Source organism: Nothobranchius furzeri, chromosome 16 (assembly GCF_043380555.1).
Source record: "Nothobranchius furzeri strain GRZ-AD chromosome 16, NfurGRZ-RIMD1, whole genome shotgun sequence".
NCBI lineage: Eukaryota > Metazoa > Chordata > Actinopteri > Cyprinodontiformes > Nothobranchiidae > Nothobranchius > Nothobranchius furzeri.
The window spans coordinates 30909850-30926411 of NC_091756.1; the positions used below are offsets into that span (position 1 = coordinate 30909850).

Below are 16562 nucleotides of genomic sequence, written 5' to 3' on the forward strand. Positions count from 1 at the left end.
CCTCACTCTCTTCCCTCACAGCCTACATCTTCCTCCTCATTCTCAGGGTGGACAGCCTCTGACCTCTCTGGTTCCTCTCCAACCAACTCCTCCTCCTCTCTTTCATCCTGCTTCTCAGCTCCCTCGTAACTTTCATCCTCTCTCTGTCTATGCTGTTCTTTATTAACAGCGGTAAAAAAAAGAACAAAATGTCCCTTTTTCTTTTCATGGCCGCTGATGCTTCCAGTTAGTGCTGCGAGAAAGTCATAGATAAATGAATACTGTAATCCAATCTCAACGTGTCTAAGGCTTAAAATGCAGCAACTTCATTTTTATTTTACAGTTAATGTTACAAAGGAAAAACAAATCAGTATTAACTGTGGATAGACTCAGTTAGGAACTTAAAAGTAAATGACAGAAACGCGCGACTACGATCAAAACACAGATGTCAGGAAAGGTATTGCTTACCTTCGTCTCTTAACGTCTTTTCCGTTAGTCATCCTCAAGAATTTCTTCGGGTCCCATTTAAACTATTTTTAATCTTTTATTCAAAAATCCACCGGGTAAACAGTTCTGTCCACAGAGTGTGCTGCGCTCTAAAGGCTCCGTGTGAAACGCTGGAGCGCATTAGTTCCCATCTCCGAGGCAGCGCGGGGTAAAAAAAACTCTGATCTCTTCAGCAAAGGGGCCATAACAGGGGCCAGGGCCGGTTCTATGGGGCCCAGGCCCCTGTGGGCCCCTGTTTAAAACCGCCAATGGTTAAATGCACTGGGTTTTAGGTTTTACCATGGTTTTACCCATTGACATATACCCTATTAATTATTTTACTGTATATTACATCTAAATTTCATGGTTAAACAGTACATGTTAAAATGGTAGTTAGCTAGCTACTTTGATAAGCTCAGCTAGTGCAAAAGCGGCAGTGACCTAAAATACATAAATATAATTTTACTTACCGAAAAAAATGAAGTGGAGACTCCTTGGATCCTCTATTAGTGCAATTAATACCACAGCAAGTCATTTTGTCCAACAATTGCACAAATAATATCCAAAAAAGAATACACAAACGCTACAACTACTGGTCTAAGTTCAGAGACTCAAAATCGCGGAACAGTTTTCAGGTGAGACCGAGGCTCTACTGAGGCCTTTCCAGAGAGCTAGCTCTGTGGTCACGTGGGTCTGAGGCGGCGGTCACGTGGGTATGATGCTCATTAATTATACAGAATTTTAGGCATTTAATACACCTAAACAGAAGAGTGAGAAAAAAATTCACCCCCTCAGAGTTGTCATGAGTGTAAACTAGATCATTTAAACCAAAAACATGTTTTGGTACCAGGCTGTAAACATATTTATTTCTGCTGTGAAATTGGTATTTTTAACATGGGAGTCAAAGAGGATTTGCTCGTTTCTGACACCAGCCCCCAGCGGACAGTGTTGGGCAAGTTACTTCAAAACTGTAATGCATTACTTATTACTTGTTACCCTCATTTTAAAGTAATTCATTACATTACAATATTACTGATTTTAAAATGTAAGGCATTACACTACTTTTGCATTACTTTAAGTTACTTTCACCAAAACAACTTCAATATGAATCTGGTAATGTGATGCTCAGTGAGCTCATGACATATATGTGGAAAGTGATGTGGTGTCTGAGCTAGGATTGCTGTTATAAACAGTCAGATATAATAACAGTGCTTTAAAATGATTGTTTATTAAATAAAAGCAACAACAATGTTCTCTCAGCACGCTGCCATCTTATATTAACTGAGCAGGGAGTGAGGTGGTGGGGGCTCCAAGCCTATATTTGCCTTGGTCCCCAAATGCCTTGATACGGCCCTGGATGTGGGACTGACTTCTGGGGTGATCTGATTCTATCACATGTATAAATATTAAATGCTTATATATTATTGCTTTTCACTGGTAAAAATGTGTATTGGGGATAAATCTACCTACTTTTTTCTTTTTTTTTCTTGATTTTATTTGAATAATTTCCTGCCCTTTCTCTAACCTTCCTGCATGCTGCATGTTTTCTCCGTTTTCCAGAAAAAAACTGTAAACTAGATTTCCTACTTTCTATCAGTCAAAGGGATCTTCACATGCGCGGCGCTCCTGCAGTAATGAGTTGAAATCACCGGGGCACAGATTATGAACTCAGCTGAGGCAAAGCACGTCAGAAAAGCACAAAATACCAGAGAATATGCGCTGATATGAACGATCGCAAGTGAATTATTTTGTTTTAGTGGAGCGATTTTGTGAATGTTACAGCGGCCGCGTGCAGGACGCAGCTGAGCCGTTACCGCGGCGTCCTCTCTGCCCGCAAAGCTGAGTCCATAAATGACGTAATATATGCAGATACTGGATCTTTCTTCGGGTTTCCCGCAATTTGAATTTTTAAGGAACACATCTTGACTCTGGGTTTAAAAATGCATTGTAATTACCGCGTTACTGACAATTGTACCGAGTAAATATTACCATTTTCTTTCCCTGTAATGCCTTACATTACCACATTACAGCAAAAAGCAATGCATTACAGTAATTAATTACTTTTGTACCGCATTACTCCCAACACTGCCAGCGGATGAGGGTGGAATTGCAATTTATTTCACTTCCGCATTTGCCTCAATTTCTGTCCCGCATTGTGGGGGCTTGACTGAGACACACAAAACATTGTACATTTCTCCAGACTTTTCCTGAAAACACACAGTCCAGTTCTGTTCTACAGACAACTGAATGGATGGTACAAAATCCCATTAAAACAAAAAATACAGGATTAGCACCTTCCTAGAACTCCTCCATGTGCTACCTAGCTCACCCTGGTTCTGGTTTTAGCTTAGCATTACAGCTTACACCGACCGGACTTAATAATGCACTTATAATCCAGTCCATATGGGCTCTAGCCACAAGTAGGGCTGGGCGATATGGCAAAAATAGAATATCACGATTTTTCCAATATTTTATCACGATTTTGATTTTATCACGATTTTTTATCCATGAATAGCATAACTTCAATTGCGTATTAAAGAAGAGAAACATTGAATAAATAAACATTTATTCATATTAGGGATAATCAGCACAGTGCTAACACACTTATATTTTAAACTCACACCAGAGATGATAAAAGCCCTGAGAGAAACAATTACAAAAATCAGTTTTTCTCGTTTTTCAAGTAACTTAACATAAATTAAAATCGTAAACATATTTAAAGTGCAAACATGTCAATTGCAAACGTATTGTGCAAACATTAACTTGTTCAAAATACTATGTAGCTCCCAGTTGCTCATGTAGTGGATAGTTAAGCTCAAATACGGCTCTGATGTGCGGCTGGACCAGAGATCGCTTGTGATAGCAAAAAACTGCGCATTCTGAATATTTTCTGCAACAAGTCTCTAAATAAAGTAAAATTTTCCAGTGCAGATTGGAGACAACCCATAGAAGCGCTGATTTGATCTCATTTCAGAGAAAAATAGAACAGGTTAGATGCACCTAATAAATAAAAGTACTAACAAACTCAGGAATCTTTCTTTGCTTCACTGTTCTGGTGCTGAAAATATCACTAATGTGGATCAAAGGAGATACACAGATGAATGCACCTCTTATTATTTGGAAACATTTACTGCAGCTGGCAGAGGCAGAGATTGTTTCTATTGATACACGGATTTACAGAATCATTTTAAATGTTAATAGGGGAAGACTGCAGGAGGGAGCGGTAAAATACAGGGGGTCCCAGCAAAAACAAGAAACTACGAGTCTGATGAAACCCGCTGGTTTTCCATCAGGCAGTCACGGGGCAGCTCCAACGACCCAGTGACAGAGCTCTGTCCGGTACCGACACCGGCTCGGCAGAGGGTGGACGAGCCGAGGCGACGTCGTGCTCTGCTTAAGAAGTGTTATTTTCCTGCTTCAGAAGAAGCGTCCAACGTGTTTTTACGCTTTCTCCGAGACATGTCACGTCACTAAGTTGTTAGCGCCGCGCGCTAAGGAAACCCTGCGTTCCTCTTCGGAACGAAAATCTCGTTGTCGCTCAGCCGCGGCGAAGCCATGTTTGTTCACACACAGGTGAAAACAAGCGGGGCACTAATATATTACTATGACTCACTCTGATTGGTTAAGGGTCAAACAAAGGCGTGTCATTCGCCTGAGGTATGTTCCATTTTCATTCAGAGGCAGAAATTCAACAGCAGAGCTGTGAATCGTGATAAAACGGTCTCTCAAAAATGACAGACCGTCAGATGTGTAGATCGTAAAACGGTCTAAAATCGTCATATCGCTCAGCCCTAGCCACAAGCTAGTGTTTACTGCGGTTCTGAACATTTCCCCATTGACTCACGTACCTCATTTCTACCTCTAAACCTATTAACCCGTTCTCAGTTTTCCCGCTCCGGACTACGAGTCCACCATTTTATTCACACAAAAAGGAAAAATACTTTTACAGACGCCTAGAAGACGTTTTTACGGTTCAGCTTAGCAAAAGCTACTAAGGCACAGATATACTATCACTAATGTTTACTATTGCTCCTTTACAGTTTGTAACCCAGCTTACCTGCAGAAACAGAGGACAACAAAGTTAACCGGAGCTACTCCGTGCGCAACCTGCTGCCTCACTGTTCTGACTTCTTCTGCAGGAGCGTCAGCTACTGTTGCACAATGCACTGAGCGCCCTCTGCTGGCCAACTCTGTAATTATTGCTCAGACTGCAGAATAGACTACTAATAGTTTTTATCAACTAACCCTAACCCAATTTGACATGTTTGAGGACATTATCAAAACTTTACCTCAGAAGTCACTCCTTCAGTCAGGTCCTCAGGGAGGTTAACTCTGTGTGATTGAGAATGTTTTAAACACTTATGTAATTATTGTAATGTGTATGAGTAAAGATATTGATTAAAGCACAGATAATTCAAATATTTCATTTAACATCTTGTTTATTCAACACATTTGATTATTTCAAATTATAAGTGGTAAAGTCACGTAGGAACTTCTAGGAGATTGACCTTTATTCATAGCGAGGAATGCAGGAGTCTCGCACGAGACCTTAGGTGAGAATGTTGTGTCTTCTTGTACAGTAACAAGAACTGGGGCAGAACTTTCTGGATTTGGAGGCCAGACAGATGGTGTGTTTGTGTCTGCAAATGAAAAGTTACTTTCTGGTCAATTTAGCTGGTGAAAACTTGACCACTGGTACGTTGCAACATGGTGCATTATTCTGCTGGAAGTAGCCATCAAAGGATGGGTAAGTGGGGGTCATGAAGGGATGGACATGGTCAGAAACAATGCTCAGATAGCCCGTAGCATTTAAACGATGCCCAGTTGGCACCAAGGGGCCTAAAGTGTGCCAAGAAAATATCCCCCACACAATACACCACCACCACCAGCCTGCACAGTGGTACCAAGGCATGATGGATCCATGTTCCTATTCTGTTTACACCAAATTCTGACTACCATTTGAATGTCTCAACAGAAATCGAGACTTGTCAGACCAGGCAACATTTTTCCAGTCTTCAACTGTCCAATTTTGGTGAGCTCGTGCAAATTGTAGCCTCTTTTTCCTATTTGTAGTGGAGACGAGTGGTGTAACATTCAAAAGGGTCAATTTTCACCTGTATATTGACCAACATAGTGACCTTTCATGTACAGAATAAGTCCACTTTCTATTTGGCCTTCTAAATCCAGAAGGTTCTGCTCAGCGCATGTCGACATTCCATGAAGACGAAACATCCAGACAAACATTCTCTCCCAAGGGTCCTGCACTCACTGTGTGAACGCCAGACGTTAACATTCTTCACTCCGAATGAAACCTATAAAATCATGGAGTCTAAGTAAAATAATATGTGATGAATGAACAAGATATTTAAATCAAATGTTTGGATTATGTGCTTAAATCAATTAATTTGACATGAATATTGTTCTTACAATAATGAATTTATATCACAAAACTGTGTTTGATTTAACAAGCTAATCATTATTTACACTCACACATTAATATAAGATACATATTAAGGTTAAAAACATCTTTGTATCTGCAAGAAGGTGTGGCTTCTTGTGAGGTCTGCTGTTGTAGCCCATCTGCCTCAAGGTTGTGCGTGTTGTGGCTTCACAAATGCTTTGCTGCATTACTCAGTTGTAACGAGTGGTTATTCCAGTCAAATTTGCTCTTCTATCAACTTGAATCAGTCAGCCCATTCACCTCTGTCCTCTAGCATCAACAAGGCATTGTCGCCCACAGGACTGCCGCATACTGGATATTTTTCCCTTTTCACACCATTCTTTGTAAACCCTAGAAATGGTTGTGTGAAAATCCCAGTAACTGAGCAGATTGTGAAACACTCAGATCAGCCCATCTGGCACCAACAACCATGCCACGCTCAAAAATGCTTAAATCACCTTTCTTTCCCATTCTGACGTTCAATTTGGAGTTCAGGAGTTTGTCTTGACCAGGACCACACTCCTAAATGCATTGAAGCAACTGCCATGTGATCGGTTGATTAGATTATTGCATCAAGGAGAAGTTGAACAGGTGTTCCTAATAATCATTTAGGTGAGTGTAGATCTATTAAATCCAAATCGGGTTTTTGAACCAGTCAGTTAACATGTTTATTTCTGCTGTGAAATTGGCATTTTTTACATGGGAGTTGAGGATTTGCTCACTTCTGGTGTCAGGTGGAACTGCAATTTTTGTCACTTCCGTGTTGGCATCATAAAATTCCCCAGCCTAGGCCTGCCAGACTCCTGTTTAATTCTGCACAGAGAAAGGGTCTGAACTCTCCTTTTCAAATAACCCCACCCCGTGAGAATTCTAACCAAACCAATCAGCGGAGTAGCATACATCATACACAACGCAGTTTGTCAAACATGGCGACTGAAACAGTTCGCTGCTGCCCTTTCCTCTGTTCGAAATGACTTGAATGTCATTAAAACCAGAAGCGCTAAAAGCATTTCTTCAAAAAAAAAAAAAAAAAAAAAAAAAAACAAGATTTTTGCGCCGTTGTCAATGCCTTTTTTTTTTTTTTTTTTTACTACAGCTAATAAAACTACAGAGTTAAGCGGTACATTCAGTATTTCCGTCTTCTTTCCTGATCGGTTATTTTTGAGCTGCCTAGTCCCGCCCCTCAGCCTGTCAGTTACCAGACTCTTTCTGTGCAGAATTAAACAGGACGAGTTTGGCAGGCCAGGCTAAAGATTCCCAGGATTGTGCGGGCTTGATTTAAACTCATGTCAATTGGATTTGATGCATGAAAGTTTTCATAATAAAACTTGAACTGATTTGATAAAAGCAATGACTCAATTTCTTTGTTTTATTTATTCGTACAAAGAATATCATGGATGCACAATGAAGCTAAAGAGCAGCAGCAGCAAGAGTTCAGAGACTCCAGACAACTTCTCACCATGGCCTCCCTCTTGGGATTCAGTGAAGTCTGTTCTACATCACTTCACATGACTTCTTTGAATGGACCACATCAGTATTCTTGACTGGGTAAAAGAAAAGGAGGAAATTAGTAGACTGATGTGCACCATGTCTGAAATATTCTTCATTTAATCCTTCACAATAGCACTGTTGCCACTTGGATTCAAGGTCTCACCCATCTCCTGTGTAGCCCTCAGGAATGGGTGGGACCCAGTTAAATTCTGGCCATCCCAGGGTCTCTTTCACATTTTGTTCTTGCAGCCACTTTGTTAGAGGCTCAAAGTATTTCATTAGTGAGTTGGCATTTATCTCTCTGGTGCCAATGGCCTCCTGGAGCACATCAGGCCAAGGTTTGGAAGAACCAGCCTGAAGAACTTTCCTTTGAGAAGGACAGACATTAATGTTGCTTTTTCAGTGTTTTGAACTCAAGATCTGGCTTGGGCATACTTTAGAATGGCTCCTGCTTCTGCAGACCGGTAGATGTCACATGTGTGCAGAGGGCCAGTGTGATGGGCTGCTTCACACAGCTTCTCGTGAAACTGGAACTGCAGGATGAAGCTGATAAAATAGCTGCAGAAGACAGGGGAGAAAAAAAATTAGGTTGGTTGCGTTAGAAACTTGACCCGTTTCATATTATACCACTTTGCATCCCTCTGCTGACAAACCACACTTGTTTGTGGAGCAGATAGGTGTCCGAGGGGGCACTCATTACCTCCTTTATGGCTGTTAGCTGTGATGCTAGCGATTAGCATTTTCAGTTTGCCAATCAATAAAAAGCACAGAAGAAAAAGAAGTTTGCTTTTTCTATTGACTTCATGGCAGAGACTGGAAGTAAAAAGTAAGTAATGTCTTTGGAGGTGAAGCAAAGAGCTAAAACCAGAGAGAACGTCGGCATGTCCTACACTAGTTTGAGGGAGCTAAACAAGGTTACAGAACCACATACAGATTGTGACATGGCTTTGTTGCTACTGGACTAAAAAAAGTTATACATTTTGTTCAACTGTGTAGAACATTACTTTGTTTTAGTATTAATTTGCACATGCTAATGTTACTTTGTTAAAGCTAGCTACAACAGGGCTGTTTATGACAGATGTAATTCCACTTTCTACCAGTAGGGCAGAAGAGCAGGAAACTACTCTATTCCTTTAAAGAACCAGACAATAAGTTATTTTAACCTGAAGGGCATTAACAAAAGGAATCTAGAATGGTCATTGGGCTTGTTGAATTTGCCCCATGGTCTAGAACAAGAATTTGGTCTAAAATTTACTTTTTTTTTTTTTTTACCTTATTTTTTTTCAACCCTAGAAAGCCAATGTGTCCTACTTGTCCCCTGGCACCATTCCACTTGGACTGGAAAACATGTGATCAGATACCTGATGTATGGATAAGATACCTGACGTATGGATAATTTGCAGGGATGTGGAATTTTGCACCAGGATCAAATTGGTCCTCTGTACGCTTGGTGGGTGGGCAAATTCCTTGGTATTTGGTTCTATAAGAAAAGAGTGCCAAAAAAATATAAATTTTAAATACATAAAAAAAGAGGTACATTCCGAAAAGGCTAGGACTATTACACATAATATGTAAAAATCCTGTTAGCTTAAACTGTAGCAATATGTAAATTTTAATTGAACCCCACCTGAGGTACCACCACTCAGAGTTGTATTTATCAGGAGGGGTGCGCCCATCAAACACCCCCCATCTCCACTGGTCAACAAGGTAGCCAAAAGGAAGGAAGGCAATCTTCACCAGAGCCATATTCAACAGGAAGTTAAGGTCAGTTTCTGGGGAGGAAACATCCAAAGTTGGTTTAGGCAAAACTCAGGTTTGAAGACTGATATTCAACAGGGTGGCATTGTTACCTTCGTCAGAGGTCGCAGATTCTAGCAGGTTAATTTTGTGCAGGTGCCTTGGGGTCGAAACAGAAAGTGCCATAAGATCGCCGATGGCTTCGTGAAATCCGGGGTTGGCTCCAGCGCGAAAGCCCACAGGTTGGTCCTTGTACTGCATGAAATACTCGATGTATGCCATCTCACGGTGAGCAGTGATGAGCTGCTCCATGGTCACTGTGGTGCACTGCATAATCCTGAGGAGGTTTAATGATTATTGAATACAAGCTTTACAGGTAAATAGTTTACCAGATAAACAAGCTTACCTGAAGTCTTTGCGGTTGTAAAAGTCCCAGGCAGACGTTTGACACACTACCTCTCGATCCTCAGGCTTAACAAGCATAGAACCTTCCCAGAATTCTTCAGGCATTTCTGCTAAATCCAAGGAGGTGAAGAACTCCTCGGCCACACGGAACATGTGTGTAGCATTGTAGCCCTGTGGGCAATAAGAGTCATTTTACAAACATTCAGAAAATTTAGAAGCCTTTCCCACTGCAGTAGCACAAGTTTCCCCACTGACTTGTTTAACCATTTCAGCCGTCACATCCACGTTGGGTTTGTCAGGAAATGGGACCATCATGTCAAAGATGTTGTTCCAGGTCTGGGCCCACATATTTCCTTAGAGTGAGGATGGAAACACTTACAAGGCTATTCTGACTCCATATGAGATATTCCACTAAAGAAATCCCTTCACAAAGAAGGTTTATTCAGTTCCATGTCTGCATCATGATACCATGCTGCTACTGACCTTAGCTAACATTAAGGAATTGTAAAAACAGCTTCATTTTTGGACACATTTCCCATTTAAAACTACTTTTTTTTTTTTTTAAACATCTGTAACCAAATGCACCGTACCCAGCAGGTGTGCAGGAATCGGTCCCTTCAGGTTGATATATCTGGGTCCATAGAAGTTGTAGAGCTTGCGGCGCACAAATGCATGCAGGTTCAGGTAAAGTGGCTCGATGGTCATGTAGAGCTTTTCAATATCCTGTTCAAAAGTTGGAGTCTCGAACCAAGAGCGCCACTCTGCTCCAGTGTCATTGAATCCTACAGAATTAGACATCCCAAATTAGATCAGTTTACATCCTCTGTGTTGGATTTCTTTTGCCATTTGTCTTTGCAGTTTTTCCATTTAATAAATATATTCTCACCATCTCCTCTAGAGGCTTTGTTGCTGAGCTCGACAAACCTGGGGTAGTACTCCTTTATAGGCACGCCGGAGTCATTGTGCCAGGCTTCCCAAACGTAGAGCAACGTCTTGTAGCTCCTGGATTTGGCCATGATGTCGGTTAGCTCTTTAAAGACAAATGACAATTTTCTCTCAGAGCAGACAAGCTCCAGTAGAAACAAGTCGCGGCTGCTAAGAGGACAAATGTGAAGTTTCCCACATTAATATTTGCATTTCCTGTAACTGTACATTTTTACACCTCTTTTACATATTTCTCGTTTCATTCTGGTGAATCATTTGTAGCCTCCAGAAATGGTCAGTTTTTCATCTACAGTTTAACCTCTCCAGTATCCGGTCAGATGGAGACATTAGTCTGAAGCTGCTGCCTTTAATCTGCAAGAAAGATACTGTACTTTGCCCAAGGTCCCTCGCAAGCTCCCTCTTATCTAAGACTGCTTTGCTACACGGAAAAAGGAGGATGAACATTCATAATTAGATCATTTAATGAAATGAACTTTTATAAGAAAGAACCATTATAAATAATGAAGTGTTACAATAATGAAATGGAATTAATATGGTTAAATGAAATGTTTGATTAATCTGTGCTTAGTTTAATAAGGATGAAATGAAATATATGACCCATATATTTAATCAGCGTACGTGACTGGAGAAGACACTCACCATATCTCCATGACGCAAGTTAAAATTAACGTCACTGCACATAGATATTTTCTTATCCACAAAATCAGCATCTTCATATCTGAGGGAGGTATGTATCTGAGGTTGGTTGGCAAAACCCCTTTTCATGGCAAGTTCTGATTTGTCAGTAAACCAAAATATGGCCATTATTATAACAGAATTACTTCCTAAGTGATTCAGTTGAGCTAACTCTGACTGGCCATCGGAGGAAACCTCTTCTCCCATCGCATCTTTTGACAAGCTGTCAAAACCTGTTACATGCTACAGCTGACCGCAAACTGCTCCTTCAGAATAAAGCTGAACCAGCTCCGACTCCTTATGAGTCTTCCATAGTTTCAAATAACTACCTGTTGTGACCTGGAGACATCGAGACCGGTCTAGTGGCGCTGCGGTTTCTTCTACGGACTTCATTACCTTTGGGGTCCATGGACTTCCTGACATTTTGGATCTACAACAGGGGTCTCCGAGAGGGTACGTAGACTCGACAGATTGCGTCTGATGTAGTTTTATAAACCACTTATAGTTTATAGCAGACCAAATTCACTCCCACTCAGAACTCAGTTCATCCAGACAAAAAGGTTCTGATATCACATTCACACTTCACACCTCACATTCCATCCACTTAGACTCAAAGTGTTCCCTAGTTGTCATGTTTTTGTTTAAAAAAATAAATGTCTTACTTTATACACCTGATTCTGTCTGAATTGATACAAAATGTTTTACGATCCCTAAACAATTCTAATTCTCCTGGTTAAACATTCAAAGATCAGATTGGATTTCCATATTTATATAGAAATTCCCATCTTATTGGTCAAATGTAGTGTAGTATATTGAGCTTACAAAGCACCCAGAATACATACATACGCACGCCAGGCCGTCGTCATACGTTGTTGGGTAGTTTTCACTTCCTGCCAGAGTTTCCCTGGCTCAAATTGAGACAGAGGTGGTACCATCCTGACCATGCGCCAGCACATGCATACTCTGCATTCAACTGCCTCACTTTTTTAAAGGCTACATATTTTTTCGTAAAGTGTTCTAATCTAATCTTCTGTTGATTAATTGAATATTCCACTTGACAACATTTCAAGTGAAACTGGTTTGCTGCTAATAATTATGAAATAAAATGACAAAATCACGCTGAAACAGACCATTACAAAAGGTTCACTATGCATTAGTGTTCAGTTCCCTTTTCCCATCAGATATTTATAGTTAAAGTATTTTAAAATTGTTAACCTACATTTCAACATTTTGAGTTTATATTAATATATTAATAGCACTCATCTTAGTCAAAATAACAAATATAATGCATTTCATTGACATGCATTTGTATTGGAAATGGTAACATTTAATTTCTGCTGCTAACAATGTAATGGTGGCATGTCTGTGTACGGGTTGGAAATATCCAGTTCAAATTATGTTCAAAGAAAGATGAGTTTGTGAATTATATACTACAACGGCTTGCCATAAACTCATCAGCAGCGGCTCTGATCCAAAGTGCTGCAGGATGGAGAATAAACAGGATGATGGGGACTTCTCGTCCGCTTTTAGAATTTAGTCTTAGTTTTACGATAATCATATATTTTTCTATGCGCCACTTGATCGTGAGACTGCTACCAGTTAGCTTTAGCATTAGCCAATATGTGTTTAGCTGCACTTTTGATCCCAAACTATGGACCGGTTCTGCCTTTGTTGGTTCCTTTATTTTCCTCCACTGCATCCAGATGACCACATTGTGCGCCAGTAAAAAGCATTTCTTACACGTAACTTACTTTTGTTCAATAAAGTTCTGGGGAAAATAGTAAAACAAAGATGTTGCACCAGTGCTACGTTTTTTGTCACAATGTACAAAATGATATGAAAAAGCCTGGCGGAAAATCAGGATGTCAGTAGCACCAACCACAGATATGTACCTACTAGCGAGAAAAGGCAACTTTTGATCTTTTTCTGCAGCGGTTTTAGTGCTTTTCGGTGCACCGCTGCTGATACAGCGCCCCTATAGTGGCGCAACGCTGCAACTGCAGTTACAACATCCATATAGCTGGGGGCAGAGTAAGATCAGGCTGGGGCAGCACAAAATTAGCTGGAGTCAGCCACCATGCAAATTTGAATGCAGGAAAAACCCCACTTCCTGCGCATAGCGAAGGTTTGGCTCCCCACAAATACCTCTGTCACCGGTTTTCTGCTTGATCGGTGAACTAAAGATCGGCATACTATTTGGAGAAATTTTAATTGTCAGTGTTGCATATCAGCTATTTAACACTATTGCCCAGATTGAGGTTACACATCTTCACCATCTTCTGGTGTAAAGCAATAACTTCATTAGGGATTATAATTGCAGCTGTGGCTCGTTAAACACAATATTGCAACTTTCGTGCTTAAAGGAGTCATTTTACTGTCCTCACAAGACCTTTCAGTTTTAAGCCTACACATTTATAATTTATTGAATCTACATGAGTGGGGTCAAATGAAACATTTTAATTCATATTGTTCATTGTTATGTCAGTGCTATATAAATATTTTCATGGATTTGTAATGCCTTAATTTTGTGAAGTTAGTGCACACCGTAGTCATAAATGCTATAGTTCTAAATATTAACATGATCATTTTTCAGCCTTTGTTTCATCATTTTTGTTTTCACCAAGAATTCTCATTATGGTGCACCCCTAATTACATCAATATTTAGGTTAACCAACTGGTGCCACATGTCAGACCATTAACTACTTGAAACATGACGGCTATCAGAAAAACGGTTAACCCTCATTCACATATACTTCACATCTGGTTGGGTTCACTCACCAGGTTCCAGGCTCCAGCTTATGTTTGGCCGTGGGTGTACCTTAGTTGTTGAATAAATATGTTGCATGATGCTGAGAATGGTGTCCAACTACAGACAAATAAAGGAGGGATAGTCAAGATCAGTTTTCTAAACACTGTAAAAAAAAAAAAAGCTTATGGAAATATTAGAGCAAGAGAGACAACCAAACCTCCTCTCTTTCCTTCTGGGGAAGGTTGGCAGGTCCCAGCAGCATGATGCCCTCCATCAGCCTCATGTCTTCAAAGTCAAGAAGCTCATTAGAAAAGACCTGCTTGGCCTTCTTCCCCCAGGCCTTAAGGAAGGCTTGTCCCTCTAGAGCTGCACTAACCTGAAAAGAAATGGCAGACATGAAAGGATGTTTTAGTCATGTTGAAGGGCATTTATGTGAATCCCTTAAAATGAGTCTTCATATTTGTAGACATCTTCCTGAACTAGAAACTAAATCACCCAAAGGCTTGCCCAAAAGGATGTTGCTACCAAATGGAAACAGTACAACTCCGTTTAACAGAAAAACACAAGACCCAGTTCAGATCTGATGTCCAATGCAGGGTGAGCTAATACACATTCCCACCCAAGAATTTTCTTAATGCACTAAAAAAAAAAAAAAAAAAAAAAAAAAGATTGAAGGATTCTCACCATCAGACAAAGACTTGCAGAACTGACCTGACTGGGTCAGGACTGCTGTGTAACATTAGACAAAACATGAAAAACGACTGCATGCTGTAAACTTCTGTAAGATTTAAGATCAACCATCTAAACCACAGGATATTGTGGGAAATGCTGCATTTACCTGCAATATTTAGCTCCTCATTACAAAAATGTGTGACATTCTGAGTCATTTTCCTTCAGATGAAAACAAATGGCTTTTGGCAGAATTCTTACTTGATTACTAAATACACATTCAAGAACAAGATCCAGCTGCATGGTGGCACAGATGAAGCCCTGCAGCCTTGCAATAGAAGGTCTCCAGGCCAAAAATCATGTATGTTAACATAACTTGGCAAGTTCTTTTGTATAAATGTGTCTGCAGAACGAAAACTACCCATGAACAAATGTTTAACGTTTGAGCCAACAAACAGATTCAGAAAATTAAAACTAGCCCATCAGAGAAAAAGCTAGATGAAGAGACCAGAGAGGTGTGCATCATTAACATCCTATCTGGGAACATTGCTGCTTTGATTTAAAATTAAAATTAATGTGAGACAGGGGATCTCAGAACCCTGATTTTATTTAGTATGGCTACTCCATTTTATTTAAACCTGCTTCAGACTGGAGTCTGAAGTTGTGACGAGACTTTCTGGCACAAAGACTGGGGGGTGACCCTACCTGGAGGTTGGCGTTATAATCCGTTAGATTTGTGTAGTAGTTCCAGCTGGCTGACACGCTGAAGAAGAACACCTCCTCAGCAGTGCTGTTGTAATCTCTGAGGAACCTCTGCGCGTCAGCGGTGCTGTTGGTGTAGTTTCCAGGCTGCCAGCTCTCTCGCAGTGCTTCACAGCGCAGCAGCACTGGCAGAAGCATCAGTAGAGACTTTACTAACCTGTCCACACCACCTCCACCCATGGCTGGCTCCAACTTAACAAGGGTTGAGGAGAAGAAAAGGGTTCAAATCCTACAAACAAGCCACCTCATCCACTTCTCCAACCGGTGTGTCTTTTCTCCCAACCTGGCAGCTGCTGCTGCTGAAATGCTCAGAAAGCAACAAGCGCTTCTTTTAAAGTGTGTTTCCCCACCAAAAACAGCCCGCTTCGAAGACCACAATACCCCAACCTCAACCGAGTGAGGACCACCGTGTCTCTCCTCTGAAGAATGACCTCTTTATAGCAGTTCTTCCACCAGCAGCAGCTCACCGAGGAGAGGTGGAGCAGATTGGCGCAATCAGGCACACCAGGTGAGGTCAATTATCCCCCAAAATAAAAATAAAATCCACACGGACCCTTTTTCTATCAAGATTAAGATTGGGACATACTGGGCTTAATAATACGATGCATCTGATAGGGAAACATCCCACAGGTTTGTGTGGATGTGGGGTGGGGGGGAGAAACAGTGGAACATGTTTTATGTGACAACATAAAATATAAGGAAAGTAGAGGACAGCTCAGGGAGAAATTGAAAAACATAGGAGGTGAAGTGATGAATATAAAGAATTTGTTAAATGGTGAAGAAAGGAAATATAAGTTGGTTGTTTGGCATCTAAAGCACAGTGGTTTGTTGAATAGAATTTAGTTTATTTGTTTGTTTATTTATTTATTTTATGCTCTTATGAGCTGAGTAAGCTTGTTGCAAGGCAGAAGCCATCTGGCTCTCCACTTGATGTTCTACCGCCTCGTCTCTGGAAGGCTATCACTAGATCAGGGTACATCTGTGGTGCTTCTGTTATTAGACCTGACAGCAGCCTTCGACACAGTTGACCACGTGATTCTACTCGATCGCTTGGAACGATGGGTTGGGATCAAAGGGTCAGCTCTGGACTGGTTTAGATCGTATCTCCAAAACAGGACATTCCGTGTTAAACTGGGTGATGTTTTTTCTTCTTGGGAGGGGCTCCGGTGGGGGGTCCCGCAGGGGTCGATCCTTGGTCCACTTTTGTTTGCCATTTATCTGCTA

General features: G+C 40.8%; 1 protein-coding gene across 1 annotated transcript; it reads right to left on the reverse strand.

Moving 5' to 3' along the window:
• Positions 1-7260: 7260 nt before the first annotated feature.
• LOC107373324 (angiotensin-converting enzyme) lies at positions 7261-15765 on the reverse strand. Its single transcript, XM_054749094.2, has 14 exons — positions 15622-15765; positions 15282-15530; positions 14125-14283; positions 13937-14024; positions 10425-10568; positions 10129-10320; positions 9794-9891; positions 9540-9709; positions 9247-9470; positions 9024-9168; positions 8778-8876; positions 7832-7954; positions 7560-7763; positions 7261-7449 (listed from the first exon to the last, which is right to left on the reverse strand). The coding sequence occupies exons 2-14, from the start codon at positions 15516-15518 to the stop codon at positions 7437-7439; spliced, it is 1896 nt and encodes a 631-aa protein (XP_054605069.1). The 5' UTR covers positions 15519-15530; positions 15622-15765; the 3' UTR covers positions 7261-7436.
• Positions 15766-16562: the final 797 nt, after the last annotated feature.